We start from the raw sequence: 19305 nt of genomic DNA, 5'->3' as shown, positions 1-19305 counted from the left end.
TTCACATTCGCGTGCGCGTCTAGGGAATCGCTTGGCGCTTCGATTTGATGTTTCCTTCGGGAAGCGGGTTTTTTTTTGTACCTACCCCTTCGCCACTCGGAAATACCAAAACGCTGCCATTTTTTACACTTTGAAAGACGTTTAGACTTTTTGTGTGTGTGTGCTCGGAATGGTTGCACCTGTTCGTGCTTGTTTCCCTCTTTACTTCATCCAGCGTTCATATTGTAATAAATCAACAAATCAATTGCACCTCTCTCATCAACTCGAGGGCTCTATTTACATGGCTCTGTCTTGTTCGCTTCTCCTTGGGCATGCGGACGGATTTCACTTTATAGCTTTGAAACGGTGCTTAGCGTAGCTCGCGTTGGATATCAGTTTCACGCGGGACAAGTATGCTGATTCGGAGGGATGATCCCTGCGAGAGCAAAAAGGGCGCAATGATGGTGATGGCGGATCATCTCTGATTTAAAGGAAAGCATATGAGTTGGAAAAAGCTGTATGGGTAAGCAAAACGTCATTTCTAAAGGAGAGTTTAGCTTTCGCCTCCTAAAAAGCATCATTTTATGGTATGCATCTGATCCATACCAGGATTGCTCATAGGCAATTTTTTTATCACAAACGGTAGTTCCTAGCGCTAGATATTCCTGCGTTCATATTCAAAATGGGGTTTCCGGTATAGTCGTCAACTAGCACGACTTAACAAAATGCTCGTCATGAGTTTAAACCCTGAATGGACCGGGCCCACACAGAATTTTTTTATTGATGTTTTTTTAGGTGAAGATTCAGTAATCCTTTCAGTAAAAAGAATGTTTACTGAATCATTCAGTAATGTTCGGGGCTCGCCAAAATGACAGCCTGTTTACTGAAATCACAGTAAAGCCTTTTTTCATATTACCGATTTTTCAGTAGTTGGTAGCGATTAAAAAGTGACGAAATTTTCCTTTTAAATTGAGTGTTGTATTAATGCGCAGAGATTGCCAGTCCCTTAGTTCATATTCATCCATATTTTATGTTGTTTGATACAGTTTTTATACTGTATTTTGTCGCAACAAGTGTTAATGGTTCAGTAAGCGCTCACAGACACCACGAAATTGCCGTAAGCACAGTGAATTGTAGTTACGATTGTACATACTAACACGGCTGGCAATTGTTTCAAATTAATCCCGCAAGCTGCAATCTCACCTGAAATTTTACCGGGGTGTCTGTAAGCGCCTACCAAATCACATCATGAGCAAGAGGACATCGCGTTGTTTTGTTTTGATGTTCTGACTGACAGGTCGATTTGACAGAATGAATTGCTGCATTTTCAGTAATTTGTTTTACTGATATTCAGTGAAACGACCTATTTGACACCGATTTTACCGATTTTCAATAAAATGTGTATTACTGAAATGGATTCAGTAAATTGTTTTAATAAAAATAACAGTAAAAATATGACATTTATGCTGAAAACCAGAAAAATATTCTACTACTGAACCGTTTCAGTAGAAAACTTTACTGAACCAGGAAGATAAAATTTGCTGTGCACATACGTAGGATTGACTTTCCTGCTACGGGTAATCAATAAATCACTGAAAGCCAAGCCCCACCGGTGGTACAGGTAGGCCTTGACCGACAACGATTATTGTGTCAAAAAGGCAGAAGAAGAAGAAAAATCAGTAGTTATCAAAATAGTCATTTAAAGATCTACGTATATTTTTGCAAAAGTCTTTGAGAATGAGAATTAAAGTATTTTTGCTGATAGCATGAAATAATATATAAATAAATAGAAAGAATACATTTTGAAATTAAATAAAAGTTTTGCAAACTACATCCAAACGACTTACAACATTATACCGCAAATAATAATAAAGATATACTGAAATAGTAAGTGAAATATATGGTGTGCTTCAATGTGGAAAATCAATTCAAAAGTAAGCTTAAGGATTCAAGCAATCTTCTTGTGAACCTTTATCAACACAATCGTTCCCTTCCCTTCCAGTTGTAGTGTAAGATACTGGAAGTGTTTCCTGAAATAGTGAAGAAGTAGTTTTTTTTTCTCGCCCTGTACACTTTACGCTGCCGTAATCACATACACATATTTTTTGCTTAATCCAACACTTGAAAGCAGTGGATTTTGCTTCCGCAGGGAAAAAGGCGCACAAAATCCGAACGACAAACGGTGGAACAAAATGCACGGTCACAGCAGTTACAGGTAGCTAGGCAATAAAACACGTCCATAAACATTCGCTAGAAGTAATTTGAAAAAAGGGAAAACCGGAATGAAACGGAACAACGGGAGCAAACGCACACCGTACAACAAGTTGACAAGTGCTAACGATTATTGGTTGAAGTTGTTGTTTTTTTCCATTTTTTGTTTGCTCCCCATCTTCGCAGTCGATGTCCTTTGGTGCTGATGGTCTTACTTTTTTGCCCACTGGAACTTAGTTCGTATTGAGATGGTGCGTCTATGCAGAAGAATTGGATTGGAAAGCTTAATGGGAGTGCTTCAAAATGTGAATTGTTTTCGCAGCAAATCAGTGGTTTGTTTTTTACTTTTATCGGCTATAATACCTGTTGCGAGTAGTTTTTACTGCAAAGGCAAAAGCATTTTATTGCAGTGTTTTGTTGTTATCAGAGAGATCAGAGAGAGAGAGAGAGAGAGAGAGAGAGAGAGAGAGAGAGAGAGAGAGAGAGAGAGAGAGAGAGAGAGAGAGAGAGAGAGAGAGTGTATTTACGTGCAGTAGTTGACACAAGTATGAAAGTAAAATGATTAAGTGCGATAAATGAGTTAAGTGTGAGTTTACATTTCTTGATAATTATTGCGTATTTATAGGAGACAGAGGCTAATTTAATAAAAATACTTTCTCAACATTGCTGTACAAATTTTTTAGTTTAAAAATGAATCAAAATTAATTTGCACTTGCAATTTGCAACACTTCACAAAAATCGGAAATGTTTTTTAAATGAAATTTTACTTGCGATAATCCCGTTGTCATGGTACATATTATTTCTACTAAGACACCAAGTTTACCTCTTAGTACACAAATTTATATTAAAAATGTTTGACCTGGCTTCAAACATGTTTGTCTATCTGAATTCAGCCCTCTTTCAAACCCTCTTCGATGTTTTTAAATTACAATGTTGTTAATTGCATGGTATAAGTACAATGTATTAATTACAATTATTGAAAGTACAGTCTTTCCCCGAGTTACGCGAATAATGCATTTCGGAGACATAAATGGTTATTTTTGATTAAATTTAGCACTTATATGCTCTAAATTACATATGTTATACAAATCGTATAGAAGATTCGATTATTTCTGTTTTTAAGCTATTTTAAACATATAACAATATTTCAATTTATTTTTTGAAAATTGTCTGAGAAAATTACAGAGATTTATTAAACTGTTAAAATAAAAAATTGCGTAGCTTGGGGAAAGACTGTATTTAGTATGTGTATGTGAGATTGAGATTATTTTTTTCACGTAAATTTCTTCTCAAATGTTTAAATTAATTATGTTGATAGGTACTCAATTAATTCAGATAGCCTTTATTAATCTGGAATAACTGTATAGATAATTTATGTCACGAAGAACAATAATAATCTTGCACTTTTTAGTTACAATAACTGTTACATACCGAGTTTTTCAGGCAGACCTCGCGAAGGATTGGCCCTCGGTAAGAGTCACAGAGTTGAAGTGGAAGAGATTCACACGCAGAAGTTCTTGGAGTAAACATCATTCTTCAACATCCGAAATAAGACAGAGCGCCTGGATTTCTGTGTTAGACACCTCCTTTCGACTGCATAGACTTCCCAACCAATGGATTAGAAGCAACTAGCGGAAAGGACATGTTAGTAGGAAAAGTGTCAAAGACTCTGTCCAAAAGTCAGCTGTTTGTTGCTTTTCCACTGCGAACCTATGACTCTTCCCGAGAGCCAATCCTTCCCATGGCCTGAGGGAGAAGCTCGATACGTAACAACAATTGTCATGCATGTAATTTAATCTTCTGATCCCTGAGTACTAGTGAGAAGAAAGTAAAGACTTTGTAAGACTAACACTATGCTGGTAGGCTAAGAGTAGTATTGTAACGAATCAGGTCTATGATTGGGATCGGTTCATGAACTTTGGACATGAATACGATTAAAAAAGGGAATAAACTGACAAACTCACTGGGACGGGATTCTAGGTTCAGAATGATAAAGTAAACAGTCACACGGCCACAGCGATCAGCTGGTGGAACACTTTAAATGTGCTCCAACACTTTCACCTTAGCCTAGTAGATCGTTGCTTCTACTATTGTGTAACTACCGGTGTTGCTAAGTTAATAAAAGACCCAACTTGTCCTTCATTTTCCATGCCAGCAAAATTGCAAGCTAGGATTTTCAACCAGTATCTATGAAGTTAAACTGATCTGGCAGAGCTCCAGCTTAATTACTGTGGTTCCGTGGTTTAACCTTGACTCATATATCTAAATGAAAACATTGATACCTTGCTCAAACCACGAAACAACAAGCTCAAATGTAGCAAGAAACTTTGTCCTGTTATAATTTTGCCAAAAAAAACGAAGAAACATCATCTATCTAGAAGACATCCGCTATCCCAAGACTCATTCTAATAGAAGTCACTGCCATCAGCCTTAAAATGGCTAATAATTTAAAATTGTTTTTGAATAGACAATTTAGCATCCATTTATCTCAAACCGAGCCGCCCAAGCCGACTTCCCTTGTAGTACAGTGCACAAGGGCCTACATCTTCGGACGCAAACGCTACTAAGCCATCTTGGAGCATGGTATTGATTGCGGAGATTGAGAGTTGGCAGGAATTAGATTAAATTTTGCCACCCTTTCATGCGTTGCATACGCTGCGGGACCGACCGGATGTGTGAAATTTAGACGTCCTTCTGCAGGGTTATAAGAAGCTACTCGAAAATCAACGTCCGATGACGAGTGCTTTTGAACGGATTTTTTTTGACTGCGTGTGACGCTAGTGCGGAGAGAAGATATCACCGTCATGCTGCTCAATGTCGAAGCAAAGCTTGAAGAGATCAAAATTAATTTTTAACCGTCTTTAAGATGCTAGAGTGAATGAAAAATCCTAACGATGAGGGGGAAAATTGTGCTTAGCTAAACGAGGGTATTTGACAACGATCGTCTTTAGCGGAGGGGTTGGCTGAGACAACAAGTGACAGTTTGTTCCGGCACTGTCCCTAAAATGCCCCTATGACCGTGCCAGGAGTCGTTGTCGTTGAAGAACGCACAGTACTAGTGATAACGTCACAAACAATGTCCTACAATGGCAAGGAAAGAGTGGGCACGGTCACGATGTGATCCATGCCCCGGTGGATGTCTCTGAAGACGATGGTGATGATGGTGATGATGATGATGGTAGGGTTTTCGCGTTGGTTTGCTGAAATCAGACTTTCATAAATTATGAACTTACTGAACACAGGCACACATACACACACACACATATATATATACACAGAGATGACAAGCCGGTTACAGGACGCATAGAAATGGCTAATGTTCATGCGGGTTTAGCGAGTTTGTAAATTAATTTCCACCATCCCCTCGGGCATCACACCACCGGCTTCCGTTTGCTTCCGGGTGCGTTAACACTAACCTGCCCTGCACTGTGGATGGGCCATTCCTTTCCACCGAGGGTGTGTCCGTGTGTTTTTTGTGCGTCTCTAGACCAACGTTTGCCTACGTCATGCAGCTTAAAGTAGGACGAGTTTTTTACGAGTTGTTACGAGCAATTAATTCACCCATCAGCTTGATAGCAAGCCGGCATAACGAGCATGGAGCGAGTAGCTCCATCAACAAAAACGCTCCCCGTCTTTTCACGGCTCTGATTAATTGTCGGTGACTGAGTATTGACGGAATAAATGTGGAGCGGTGTGGGTCATCGTGTAGAGTCGTTCGTACACTAGTGAACGTAAAAACAGGGAAACGATGTGATGATGGTGTCACTGCCGGCAGGGAGAGGATACGTTTGAGGGGTGTAAAAGGGAAGGTCAGTCCATTTTGTGATTACCATCGAATGTATAAACAATAACAGAAGCTTTCCATTCCGCTCCATTAACATTTTCCCATCGGAAGGAAGGAATCGGACGACTGGCCGACCGATGTGAATCTCGGACGGCTCGAGCGGTGTCGTGCCATGCATTGTCTCCTTTCAGGTCTACGTCCTTTGCGATGGAGGTTCGTCTTATCGAACTAAAAAGGGAAGATGAACCAGGGCCGGTGCTTGTAACTTGTTGAATCGTTGCAGTATCGACGGTACGGTAGCCAAACACACACACACACACACACACACACACACACACGCACACACACACACACACACACACACAAACTACTGTGAACCAATTGTGCGAAGCAACCGAACCAGGAAGCAACAAGTGGTCCCGTGGACCACACTGTTTGTGTGTCAAACCACTGCTTTGAGAGAGCCACGGACAAGGAACCTACAGTCACTTCACCTCCGATAAAACTACCACAAGGGAAAAGTAAATCCCACTTGGATCCCTCAGCAAAGTTAGTGGTTATGCGGGATGGAAATACAGAACGGGTTTACTTTGCCCTAGAAAGGCAGCACACGGACGACACTTGAAAAGTCGCAAGTGTTTACCGTTGACTAAGAACACTATGCGAGAGAACGAGAACATGCACATGCGGAACCGCAAGCTCGTGAAAGGCTCGAGGGAAGGTGAAGGAGACCATCTCCGATAGTGTTTGCCGGCCGCGATGGCAGACAGGGAATTAAATCCATTGTGCAAACTCGTAAATACTCGTTCCGGACAATACCACCGGGGTCGTACTTTCTGGGACGCAGCGTAGAATTGAATTTTTGTATGTTTCGGATCTGGCTTTGCGGTGTACGAAATAAGCCCGAGAGGGTTAGTGGCGGTTTTCTAGTATATGTGTCTATTCGCACGGTTCGTGCACGGTAAGATAAGATGAAAAGGGTTTCACATGAGAATTTTTATCCTAGATATGACAATGTGACATACATATCTACCTGACGTGCATATAGCTTGTTTAGGAATATTTTTAATCGCTGCTCGTAAACCATTTTGGAAACATTTCGCTAATCAAAAATAAGGACAATCCGTTTATAATTTTAATGCTTCATCAATTTGATGTGTATTGCTGTCTTATAATAAAACGGTGTTAAGGATGACAGGCCAATGGTTGTATGAACCCGAATCGAATCCGTGCTTTACAGTTATAACATAAAATCTCAGGCCCATAAATGTTAATCTGACCTACATTTACCTGACCTGTTTATAGATTATTTTGAATCTTTGCCAGCAAGACGGTGTACATCGCATACATTCTGTAATGTAAAATAAGGACAATCCTTTTTATAATTTTAATGCTCCATCATGTTGTTGTTTATTGATGCTATATCGTAATACGGTAGTAATGATAACCAGCTAACGCTTGTAACAACCTGGATTGAAAGTGTGCCCTACAATTGGAACATAAAATATCGGACCCACCTCGTGCATCGATCTGATTGAGAAATAATTCTCTTCCAAAAATGACCCCTCGGGGAGGCGTATGATTGAGTTTCGGTGCAAACCGATTCTGATTGTCGGGCCTTACCCCGACTTTGTGGGTAACCGACTTTAATGGCACGGTAACACGTTTACGCGACACCAATGGAATCCCGATTTTGACCCAATACTCACCGGTACAGGGTGACAATAAATACGGACGGGCGCTTACCATCGTAAATCACGCGAACCACCAGGCAGAGGACGCTATCCGATTTTATGCGTCACTGACCAATAACTCAATCGGTTGAGGTAATATATTTTAAACCCGTATCCTTGCCGTGGGAAATGTGGATCGAATGCAAGTTTACGATGCTTTTTCGTCTCCCTTCACAGCCGCATCTCACATGCATCTCTTAACCATGGTTTTTGTTGCCTCTTCTCTTCCCTTTCTTCGCCGCACAGGTGTCGGGTACGCCATCTGCCTGATCGATATCTACATGGGCATGTACTACAACACCATCATCGGGTGGGCCGTTTACTATCTGTTCGCATCGTTCAGCTCCGAGCTGCCCTGGACCAAATGTGGCAATCCGTGGAACACGGAGAACTGTTCACCGGTCACGGGGAGGGTAAACGAGACGGTCACCTCCACCGTGGCGACTGCAACGACAACGGCCATGTCATCGATGAGTACGGGTGCAGCGTCGGCCGGTGTGACACTGGTTGCGTCCGCACTGGGTAACTCGACAATGGGCACCACCCATTCGCACTACTACCAGTACGAGCACCACCTGCTGTCCAGCACGCTGCCAACGATGCTATCCAATCTGACCACCAGCACGATGGCGACGGTCGCTGGAGTGGTCGGAGGTGCCAGCGCTCCCGCTCTCTCCAGCCCAGCTAGGGAATTTTTCGAGTAAGTACATTCGAACCGAACGGGAATGGAGAAATGGATGATTGGAAGTGGACTATAAACTAGATGTGCGGCTGTACAATGGTTCTAAAGTACGAATCGTAAAGTGAGGCTAAGCAATGAAATCCATACCACTGAGATTGATGAGGTGACTTATTGTTTCATCTAACACGAGTGTTCATTTTTTACAATATCCTTTATCTAGGCGGCAAGTTTTGGAGCAGTACAAATCGAACGGGCTGGACTTTATGGGACCGGTCAAACCTTCGCTCGCCCTGTGTGTCTTCGGCGTGTTTGTGCTGGTGTACTTCTCGCTGTGGAAAGGTGTCCGCAGTGCCGGGAAGGTCGTATGGGTGACGGCACTGGCACCGTACGTGGTGCTGCTCATACTGCTGGCCCGCGGTGTAACACTGCCCGGTGCTGCCGAAGGGATACGCTACTATCTAACGCCACAGTGGGACAAGCTAAACAACTCACGGGTAAGTGTGCATGGAGTACTGTCCTGCAGAGTTTATTTCTCCTCCTAACGCACGCTCATTCAACAGGTATGGATCGATGCAGCGTCACAGATCTTCTTCTCGCTTGGGCCCGGATTCGGTACGCTGCTGGCGCTTTCGAGCTACAACAAGTTCAACAACAACTGCTACCGAGATGCGCTGCTCACGAGCAGCATCAACTGTCTCACAAGCTTTCTGGCCGGGTTCGTCATATTTTCCGTGCTCGGCTATATGGCCCAGGTGCAGAACAAATCGATCGAGGAGGTCGGTCTCGAGGGACCGGGTTTGGTGTTTATCGTCTATCCGGAAGCGATCGCCATGATGAAGGGGTCCGTCTTTTGGTCGATCATCTTCTTCTTGATGCTGATCACGCTTGGGCTAGACTCAACGTTCGGCGGGCTGGAAGCGATGATAACGGCACTGTGCGATGAGTATCCCCGCACCATCGGTCGTCGCCGGGAGTTGTTTGTGTTGATACTACTAGGACTTATTTACATCTGTGCACTACCCACAATGACATACGTGAGTATGATGGTTTTATTTTTAATTACTACATTACAGAAACACTGTGACTGTGATACTTCTATCAAATAGAAGCAGCTATAAAACTCGAAATTTTGAGCATAAAGGCCGGGGGACACTGTCCGTACTCGCTAGTATAATTTCGATTTTCACTAGAGCATCTGGCGGCGGCTGACCGAAGCATTTTGCCAAACAATTTGGAGCCGCTCTAGAAAATACGTTATTTTTCCATGTTTTTTTTTTTACTTTAATTGGACTGGAAAAGCCTTGTAATTGATAGATAAATATGTTGTGCAAGTATTTCAGTCGTTTCGCACGAAAAAACGGTGAAATAACTAATTAATTTTGAGATCCGGTTGAACCATTCTCCCGACGACCAAAAAAACTTCCACCAGGCACCGCCAAATGCGCTAATGAAAATCGAAATTACACTAGCGAATACGGACAGTGTCCCCCGGCCTTAATATTTGTTTGCTATGAACACAATTGAGCGTTTTTGGTAAATTTGTCCAATTTTTCTGTTGTCTGGAGTTAATTAACATTGCCGCAATGTTTATCATTAAACTAAGTACGCAATGATCTTAAGGCCGAGGGACATATGTTATTTTTCCATGTTTTTTACTTAATTCGGACAAGAAAAGTTTTGTAAAAGGTAGATGCACAAGTCCTGCACATTACATCCATTTTCATGAAACAACCGATAGAAAAACTACTCAATTTTGAGATTAAGATTTCATAGCCTCCAGAGGGCTTTCCGGGAGTGAAGAGAATATAAAAACATTTTTTATATAATTTACTTGAATGTTCATATGAGTTCCTTGGTTAAGCTCTAACTTTTGTTCCCAAAAGTATGAATGATTTGGCATTTTTGAAAATGAACTACTTATCTGTTTAGTAAAAAAACATAGATTTTTTTAGATAAACAGATATATGATTTATACCTCATACCTTGTTCTGTGATATTCTTCTTCTCCTTCTTTGGCTCAACAATCGATGTCGGTCAAGGCCTGCCTCTACCCACTTGTGGGCTTGGCTTTCAGTGACTAATTGATTCCCCCCATAGCAGGATAGTCAGCCGACCATAGATGGATGTCTATTTGGGGATTGAACCCATGACGGGCATTTTGTTAAATCGTACGAGTTGACGACTGTACTACGAAACCGGCTCTGTGATATTAGTATAAGATTTTCCTTCTTTTTACTATAACACAAACTGTCTATTGTTTATTGGATATTTTCAACAATAACGCAGATTCCAATTGTTTAAAACTATCTATGAAATCGGCGGTAGCAAAGGTCCTTCGCCGCTTGCCAAAACCACCTAAGAGAATATGAAATATGCAAAGAAATATGACGACGCGCCAGTTCAAGTCTAAGAACTCGAATTCTATAGCAGTTTTAGGTCAACTACGGTTGTTTAGCAAAACAAGAGGCGATGTACGCAGAGGTTCGACCATTTCTAGCATTTAAGTCTCTCTTGCTATTCGACGCCACTAAAAGCTAGACGTTTAGATAATTCAATAACTGGTGTAATATCCATATCCGCTACAGAACCTTAGTATTCTTCAATACATGATCATGGGACGCTTAAGAGGCCATGAAATGCATGTACAAACAATAGAACTGGGCTATGGAACAATAGCACGCACATTTCTGTTTGATGTTAAAGTACGACAAGGAAATAAATATAGCTACCAAGAACGGACACGCAATCGGCCTTTGTGGTAAACATAAAACGTTGATTGGTTGCCCGTTAAGTTAGGAATAACAAGTTCCAGAGAAACGCAATGAACAGGCGTCATTCAATCGTTTCTTGAAACATTGGTATAGTAAAAAAAAGAACTATTTCATCCTCGGGATACAATTGCAAAGCACAGACAAAGCAAAGAAAGCCTCCTACTAGAACGGCGTAAAGTGAACGATGCTGCCGTAGTTTAGGTTGATGAGCTGTGGCATTGATGGAAGTTTTATACCACTTCTCCGTCGATTGTCGGGAAGATAATGACCAACTGAAGGAGCAATGGAAAAAACAGTGAAAAATAGCGAAGCCCATTTTATCTACTGCTGCTGTCTGTTCCTGCACCATTTTAAGTACACTTTCCATAGAACAAGGATCCACAATCGCAACAGATGATAAAAGAAGTGCCCATGCTGACCATTGAAAACACTCCGTCGAAATGGGGCCGACATTCTCACGGCATTTGAATTGATAAGTAAACCTTTTTCCCTTTCCGTCGGCCTGGAGTCCTGTGACTGTGTACGCGGTGGCTGGCAAGTGATAAATAATGTTCCGGAGTTAATTCAATCACTTACGATACGTGCCTACGGCGCCATGGTGAGGGTTTGAGCATTCCACTAGACATTAGGAGGGAGGTGGTGGTCATGTTTTTATTCATGAGCTAATGGAGAACCGTTTAAAGCTCCGTGTTTAATCTTACGGCTTGCGGACGAGTAGAATGAATTGGTGGTTGGCGGGTTGATGTTGGATGGGAACGATTTATCTCGCAATAACATGTCCATCCTCACACCCTCTGTGCGTACCTTTTGTAGGTGTGCCGTAGTGGTAGTGGGCAAGGCGTGCGAAAGGATCATCCTTTTCCGTGTCATTGCACTGGATATGTATCTTTCTCGTGTATGCATTGCTTGGTCAGCTACATTTAATCCACTCATTCACTAAACGCGAGTGTGTGTGTGTGTGGGTGTGTGTGTGTGTTTGGTCAGTGACTTTTGTTGAATTAATCGAACACAATTTATGAGATTTTGAACGCTTCAATTGTTCTGAAACCAACGTGAAATCTACATTCAACCTGCGTGTCTTATCTCATTGTGTCCGTGCTCTTATTTCTAAACGTTTCACATTTTTCGATTGCAGGGTGGTGTGTACTTGGTAAACTTCCTGAACGTGTACGGGCCCGGTCTGGCGATACTGTTCGTGGTATTCGTCGAAGCGGCCGGCGTGTTTTGGTTCTACGGTGTGGAAAACTTCTCCGCCGACATCGAACAAATGCTGGGCAAGAAACCGTCACTGTTTTGGCGCATCTGCTGGAAGTACATCAGTCCGACGTTTTTGTTCGTAAGTATCATCGTATGTGTGGAGAGTTTCGATATCTTACCAAAAATCATGTTTCTTTCAGTGCATTTTGATATTTTCTCTGCTCGGGTATGAGGAAATGCTTGGTGAGGAATACGAGTATCCTGAGTGGAGTGTGGCTGCCGGTTGGGCACTGACACTGTCATCGGTTCTGTGCATTCCGACGTATATGGTTTACAAATTTTTGATAAGCTCTGGCAACTGTAATGATGTAAGTATATACTTAAATATTACTTGTTCTATTTTTTTTGCTGGCTTTTCTATAATTTATCTTAAAACAGTAAAACAAGGCTTAAAACAACAGTAAAACAAGGCCCTTAAATTATTGAATTTTGAAGGATTCTTTTGATCAATAAAAGATAGAATTGACAACGCTTGATTCATCGAAGATGAAGTGGGTGGTGGAAGGAAAGAAAGAGGTTTCGATTACCTTCTTTCGATTATTCTTTAACTATGCATGGAACAATAGCAAACATTTGGATTCTGCTAACAAATCGTTTTTGTGTCGCTTTTGTTAGCATTTGATCAGATCAGTTTTGGACCTTTATTTATTAAATTTACAAGGTTCTCATGGAAAATTAAAATGAGCTTTTGAAAATATGTTTACATACTTTGGTTTGTATTTTCAAACCTTTTCAAACTTTTGAAAATATACTCTAAAATATGACATAATATTTTTCACAATTTATACATTCACTGAGTTTGTCTTCATCTCATCCTGATTTTCCGGAAATCGTGAAAAACGACTGTTCATATAGATATGAGCTGGTATCGCGAAAGAATTGGTTTAAAATTAACAGTCGTTAAAAATTAACCAGAGTCGTTAAAAATTGCTAGAATTTGGCATCGCGAACGCATTGAGTTCATTTGTTAATTTTAACGACTGGTCCTAGCCGTCGTTTAACAAACGACTGTCAAGAGCGTATGCGATACAAATTAACAGTCGTTTAATTATACTGCTCGAATTTTTTCCCCGTGTTTGCCTATATGCGATATCGAGCAGTCGTTAACTGTTTTGACGGTCGTTTATTTTAACAGGAATGAACAACAAATGAACTCGGTTAAACCAAAATGAACTTTAAACGACTGTTAAAAAGAGTTCATTTATTCGCGATGCCGGCTATGGTCGGCGTTTTATCAAGCTGGATCATAATTTAATGAAGTTTTTTCATATTTAGTTAGTTTGGATTAGACAGAAAATCATACATTTTAGATCTCATAAATGTTTGATTGTGGAATAAACCTAAGAGTGAAGGAATATTTTTAATGCTGTCCTAACCACATGGACTAAGCTGAGATAGCCACATTTATGGGCTTGGCCATAATAATTGATTGGTTTATTCATAACTTGTTTGTCCTACGCCTCGAGGATGCTGTTCTTACGGGGCCATTTGATGACTTTATCATTTGCTACAAGCTGATTCGTATTCATTTTTGAAATAGTGCAGTCATACCAACATTATCAAAGATAGTGAATGTAAACTTTTATCTGTATAAAAAAATGTTACCTTATTATCAATAATATAATTGCAATCGATAGCAATGTGTCTCATTTATTAAATTATGCATTTTAACATTACCTCTTTTCCTCTGTCCTATTAGCGCTTGAGACGCACGTTCAAACCGGAACCGTTAATACCGACGGCTATTCCCGGCCAGCTGTACACGGGCACCGCCGTCTGACATGATTGCGCGGAAGAAAGCTGCATGCGGCGTGGCATCTTCGTGCGCCTCGATTCACCAACGAACTCCTGCTGTTCCCCAAACGTCACCATTACCGTCGCTAATCATGATCGTCGTTGTCGTAGTAGTAGTAGTCATAATAGTGCTCACCGTTGTAGCCGCGAGCGTAGTAGAGGCTGTAGGAGAAGCATCAGCAACTGTAGTAGCAACAGCAGTGGCAGCGGCAACAGCTGCGGTACCAATAGATGTACGCTTGGTAGGCAAGGCCAGTACGCCTGTGTCGCCAATGGTGGGTGTGGTCAGTATGATAGTTTTCACGGATGTGGTGCTGGAACCGGTCCCACTTGTGTTTTACTTGTGGAGGATACGCGCACAACTCCGACCGGTTGTTATCCGTTCGGGCTGAAGTTATCCCAGGCCATTCCGTGCTATTCCGCGACGAACACGATCCGGGGAAAGCTCACATTTCCGTTGGCCACCGAATGGTTGGTGTAAATCTTCTGGTGGACAATGGACGAGGGTGGCCGTCGTCTGTAGCTACAGCCATCTGCGGACGTACGGTACACGGTTCGTTTGTCCGCTTATTAATGCTACAGGATATCCTGTAATAGATCTACATCCATCCATTCGACAGATAGATAGCAAAACTAGAAGGAATTGTATTTTTGAATGGTAGACAAAATGATTGAGCTTGTTATTAGAGATTTATTTTTCAACTTAAGAGAACGAGTAGGTTGATTAACGCTCCCGCCACATACCTGTTGTGCTAGACACAGATGTCGATGTCGAAAGTAGATCAAGTTTCCCTTTCCAAGTAGAAACGTGGGACAGATGAGACTATTGCTATAGGGTTATCGTTGAATAGTATCGATTGTTTTCCAATCTAGAACCTAATGTCTCACTAACGACCTCTGACAAGAGCTCATACAAGGCGAATCGTGTACGGCTACCGGACATAATGCTTGTTGTTAGACGCTTTTATAAAGTTTTACATATTTCTAGCGAACGATACAACTTATAGTAGACTAATTGGAAGAACATATTTAAACCGATATTTATATCTCCATATACTACGATTTATATACATACTTGGAATGTTAGCTAATATAAAATGTGTGCAGCGTAAGATCTGTTGGGTGTTGCAAGGTAGGATTATTTTTATGGAAACTAATCGTAGCAATAAGTATGGTATGAACAATAGCTGGTACACCGAACAGTACATCGGCGTAGAAAAAAGCCTGTCATGAGCAACGACCACAGATCCTGTACAAATCCTGTACAACGCATCTCACAATACGAACCTGATGTTATGAAGATCATCGATGACGATCATCGAATATGTTTGACAGTACAGACTAAGTTGAGAAAAAATGACTACATTTTACACTTGTTTATTGCCTTACTCTACATCTGCGCAGTTATTGGTTTTATAAAGACAGGACAAGGAAAAGTAAACAATAATTACACTAGTGCTCGATGAATGTTAAAGGGTAGGACAGTAGAAAACGAACAGCAATACAGCCATTTGCTGTTCGGTTTTTGTGAAACGTGGAAAGATCAGACTCTGCTAAACTAAAGGGCACATCCCGATTGATGGTAAGACGAGCGATATTTATTCAGAGTTTATTTTGTTAACAAGGTGTTATACGAATCTCGTTCGTTGGAACACAAAAGAAAACAGTAACACGGACAATAAAGTTCTTTGAAGTTTGGTTTGCTTTCATAAGTTAAATGACTGGAGTAATTAGAATTAGTTAAAGAAAAATGTCCGAAAAATGTAACGAGATCATTCTTCTTTATATTCTATATCCCCTGTTAGCTCCCGAACTAATCGCGTGGCGATATAGTATTCACTTCTTCGTAGGAATCAAAAATACTTAAAACGCTGAGTTTCGCTTTGGGTGGAAACTTTATTTGAATCGCGGTTTTTGTAAACCTTTAAAAAGTTTTTCAACTATATTCGCTCGCTGTCGTGATGCTACTGAAGCAATCGCGATGGCGAGGAACCCGATTCTCGATCCTGAGGTCATTCGCCTTCCCTGTATCCGAACCCGTTACAGTGCCCTCTGTACGTGAGAGTGTAGAATCTCTCGCGATCGCAAATGCTGAATGTTTTGCTGTCAGCCGCGGTGACAGTTCTCTATTTGTTTACGATTCGCAGCAACACCCCACCCCGTGAACTGGTTACCCGTCAAGCTTGCTGTCATACCGTGTTCACTTTTCCATGTGCTCTCGCGATCCGTAAACTATCTTCTACTTTAGCTGTGCAATATCTCTCTCCTTTTCGGATTCCTTAATTTCCACATCTAATACAGCTAACTTTACCGTGGGTCGCTTCAGTTGTTTTCCGGTTGCTGTACGAACAATCGCTTGTCTTACCCGCCCGTCTCGTCCTGCATGGACTTCTTCGACTACTGCCCTAGTCCATTCTTTTCGATCTCCCTCAATTACAAACACCAAATCGCCTTCCTTTAGTTGAACCTGGTCGTCGTGCCACTTTGGCCGTTTGTTTAGCGATGGGAAGTATTCTTTTACCCAACGATCCCATAAGTGGTAGGACAACTGCTGTGACCTCTTGTAGCTGTGTCTAAGTGCTTGTGTTATACTCGGACAGAAGCGCATATGTGTCTGAGCGCCTGCTGAACTTCCGAGTAGAAAGTGGTTTGGTGTGATGGATTCTACATCTGACGAAAGCGACGTATATGTCAACGGCCTGGAATTGATCAAATTCTCCGAGTCAGCTAACACGCTCAACAATATCTCATCATTCAACCGTTGACCATCGTTTAGAGTGCGCATAGCTGCTTTCACGCTTCGCACCATGCGCTCCCAGACACCTCCCATGTGTGGTGCAGACGGCGGATTGAAGGACCAACTTGTGCAGGAATTGGTAAACGTATCGGCACATTTATAAATTGTTGACGATATTTCTTGTTTTAGGACGTTGCTCGCTCCCACAAAATTGGTGCCATTATCAGAGAAAATCTCTATAGGTGTACCTCGACGTGCAACAAATCGCCGTATGGCCATGATGCAGGCGTCGGTTGAGAGGCTGTACACCATCTCAAGGTGCACGGCTCGTGTAACGAGGCAGGTAAACACTGCCACATATCGCTTTTCGTTACGCCTACCGTTCGTGACGTCGACCGGTCCTAGAAAGTCGACCCCGACGTAGCTAAAAGGATGTACCCATGCGGTGAGTCGTTCCACGGGTAGGGGAGACATTCTAGGAGTGTATGGCTTACTTTTTGCTATTTTGCAGCGTTGGCAGTCTTTTGCTACTCTATCAACTAGTGCCCGCAAATTTGGTATATGAAAACGCTGACGGACCTCGTTTACAACCGTTTCTCGGTTTCCATGTCCCAGTCTATGGTGGTAATATTCTATCAACAAGCAGGTTACGCGGTGTTGCTTTGGTAAGATGATAGGAAAACGCGTGTCGAATGCAGTATATTCTGCGTTTGCTGTACGACCATCGACGCGTATCACACCATATTCGTCTGCCATGGGCGTTAATGAGTGAAGGATGCTTTTAGTTGGTAGGGTTTGCTCCTTTTTATCTCCATTCAGAAGGTTTACTTCATTTGGGTAGCATTCTTGCTGGACCATGCGCCACAACACTTGTTCTGCCTTACTATATTCTTCAGCTTTAACTGGGACTTGGTGTGATAGCACATTTCGCTTTATATGCTGTGCTTGTCTTTGTGTTGCTGGTATGGTCTCAAGTGGTAGATTGTTTGCCTTGCGTCGACAATTAGCTACAAATCGAAAAAGCATTGCCACAGTTCGTAGTAGTACTTTCCACTTAGAAATACGTTCTACCTTTATGAAGGGTTGTTCGCCAATTTGATGATGCGTTAATAGGTGGGCAGTTCTTCGCTCTTCTAGGGTCTCTTCTACCTTTTTTTGCATTGGCCATTTCGATGGTGGAAGGTAGAGGAATGCTGGTCCATTGAACCAGCGGCTATTTGACTCTAGCTGAGTTTCTTTTCCCCATTTCGTTAAACAATCGGCCGAATTGTCTTTCGTAGGAACATGTCGCCGAAAGAATCTCGCCGATCCTACAAGCGACAAATTGTTTGAAATCTCTAGAGGGAGATCTAACCCATGCCAGTACTACCTCTGAGTCTGTGTGGATATACTTCTCGTTGATCGGAAGCGTATGGCTGTCCACAATAGTTCGCATTAACCTCGCTCCCAAAAGTGCTGCTTGTAGTTCCATTCTGGGTACAGATTGATATTTTACGGGAGCTACTTTGCTACGTGCCATGATTAGGGAACAATGTATGCGGCCTTGTTCTTCGGCCCGCAAGTACGCGACGCATCCATACCCAATTTCACTTGCGTCTGTGAAAACATGTAGCTGTAATGTACTCAATTTCGAACACATATCGCCAAGCTAACATCTGGGTATTTCCAGTCGTTCAACTGCCGGTAGTAGACCCACCCATTTCTGCCACTTGAGAAACTCTGGCTCATTCATTTCTGCATCCCAGTCTATACCGACGCGCCACAAATCTTGCATTATCATGCGACCGTGAATGAGGATTGGGGCTAGCAGTCCCAGAGGGTCGAAAAGGCTCATAATGACTCTAAGGGCAGTTCTTAGAGTTTGTAGGTCGTTTTCCTTCCATTACGTAGGGTACTAATTCTTTATGCCATGAAGAGGAGAATCGAAATACGTCGGCAATAGGGTCCCAAACCATTCCCAGCACTCTGGTGTTACTGCCGGTGTCGCTTAGGTTTATGACGACGGGTTTTACATTTATATTGTTTTCTTCTGTAGCCTTAAGCACAGAAGAATCGTTGCATACCCAATTCCTCATGTTAAACCCCGCTTGGGAGTGGATATACCTGACTTGCGTTATGCGTTCTATCGCTTCCTCCCTTGTATCGCAGCTGTCAAAATAGTCGTCCATGTAGGTGGAACGTTTGATGGCACTTGCAGCGTTTGGGTAGTTTCAGGCATGTTCGTCGGCATTGCGATGCATGACATATTGTGCAGAACATGGGGAACACGTTGCACCAAATGTTGCAACATCCATCAAATAGATATCCGGATTCCTATTTTTATCAAACCGAAACAAGAACCGTTGGCTGTGAGTGTC

At 42.0% G+C, this 19305-nt stretch overlaps 1 protein-coding gene across 1 annotated transcript in view; it reads left to right on the top strand.

Moving 5' to 3' along the window:
• The window catches only part of LOC120956781 (sodium-dependent serotonin transporter), a 45078-nt gene extending 29149 nt beyond the window's left edge, over positions 1–15929 (top strand). Inside the window, exons 4-9 of the mRNA XM_040378506.2 lie at positions 7954–8407; positions 8610–8883; positions 8950–9423; positions 12296–12496; positions 12558–12725; positions 14117–15929. Of these exons, the coding sequence (XP_040234440.1) occupies positions 7954–8407; positions 8610–8883; positions 8950–9423; positions 12296–12496; positions 12558–12725; positions 14117–14197 (1652 nt within the window). The 3' untranslated portion in view covers positions 14198–15929. The remainder of the gene's footprint in view (positions 1–7953; positions 8408–8609; positions 8884–8949; positions 9424–12295; positions 12497–12557; positions 12726–14116) is intronic.
• Positions 15930–19305: the final 3376 nt, after the last annotated feature.

Source organism: Anopheles coluzzii, chromosome 3 (assembly GCF_943734685.1).
Source record: "Anopheles coluzzii chromosome 3, AcolN3, whole genome shotgun sequence".
Lineage (NCBI taxonomy): Eukaryota > Metazoa > Arthropoda > Insecta > Diptera > Culicidae > Anopheles > Anopheles coluzzii.
This window is presented reverse-complemented; position numbering and strand designations above follow the sequence as displayed.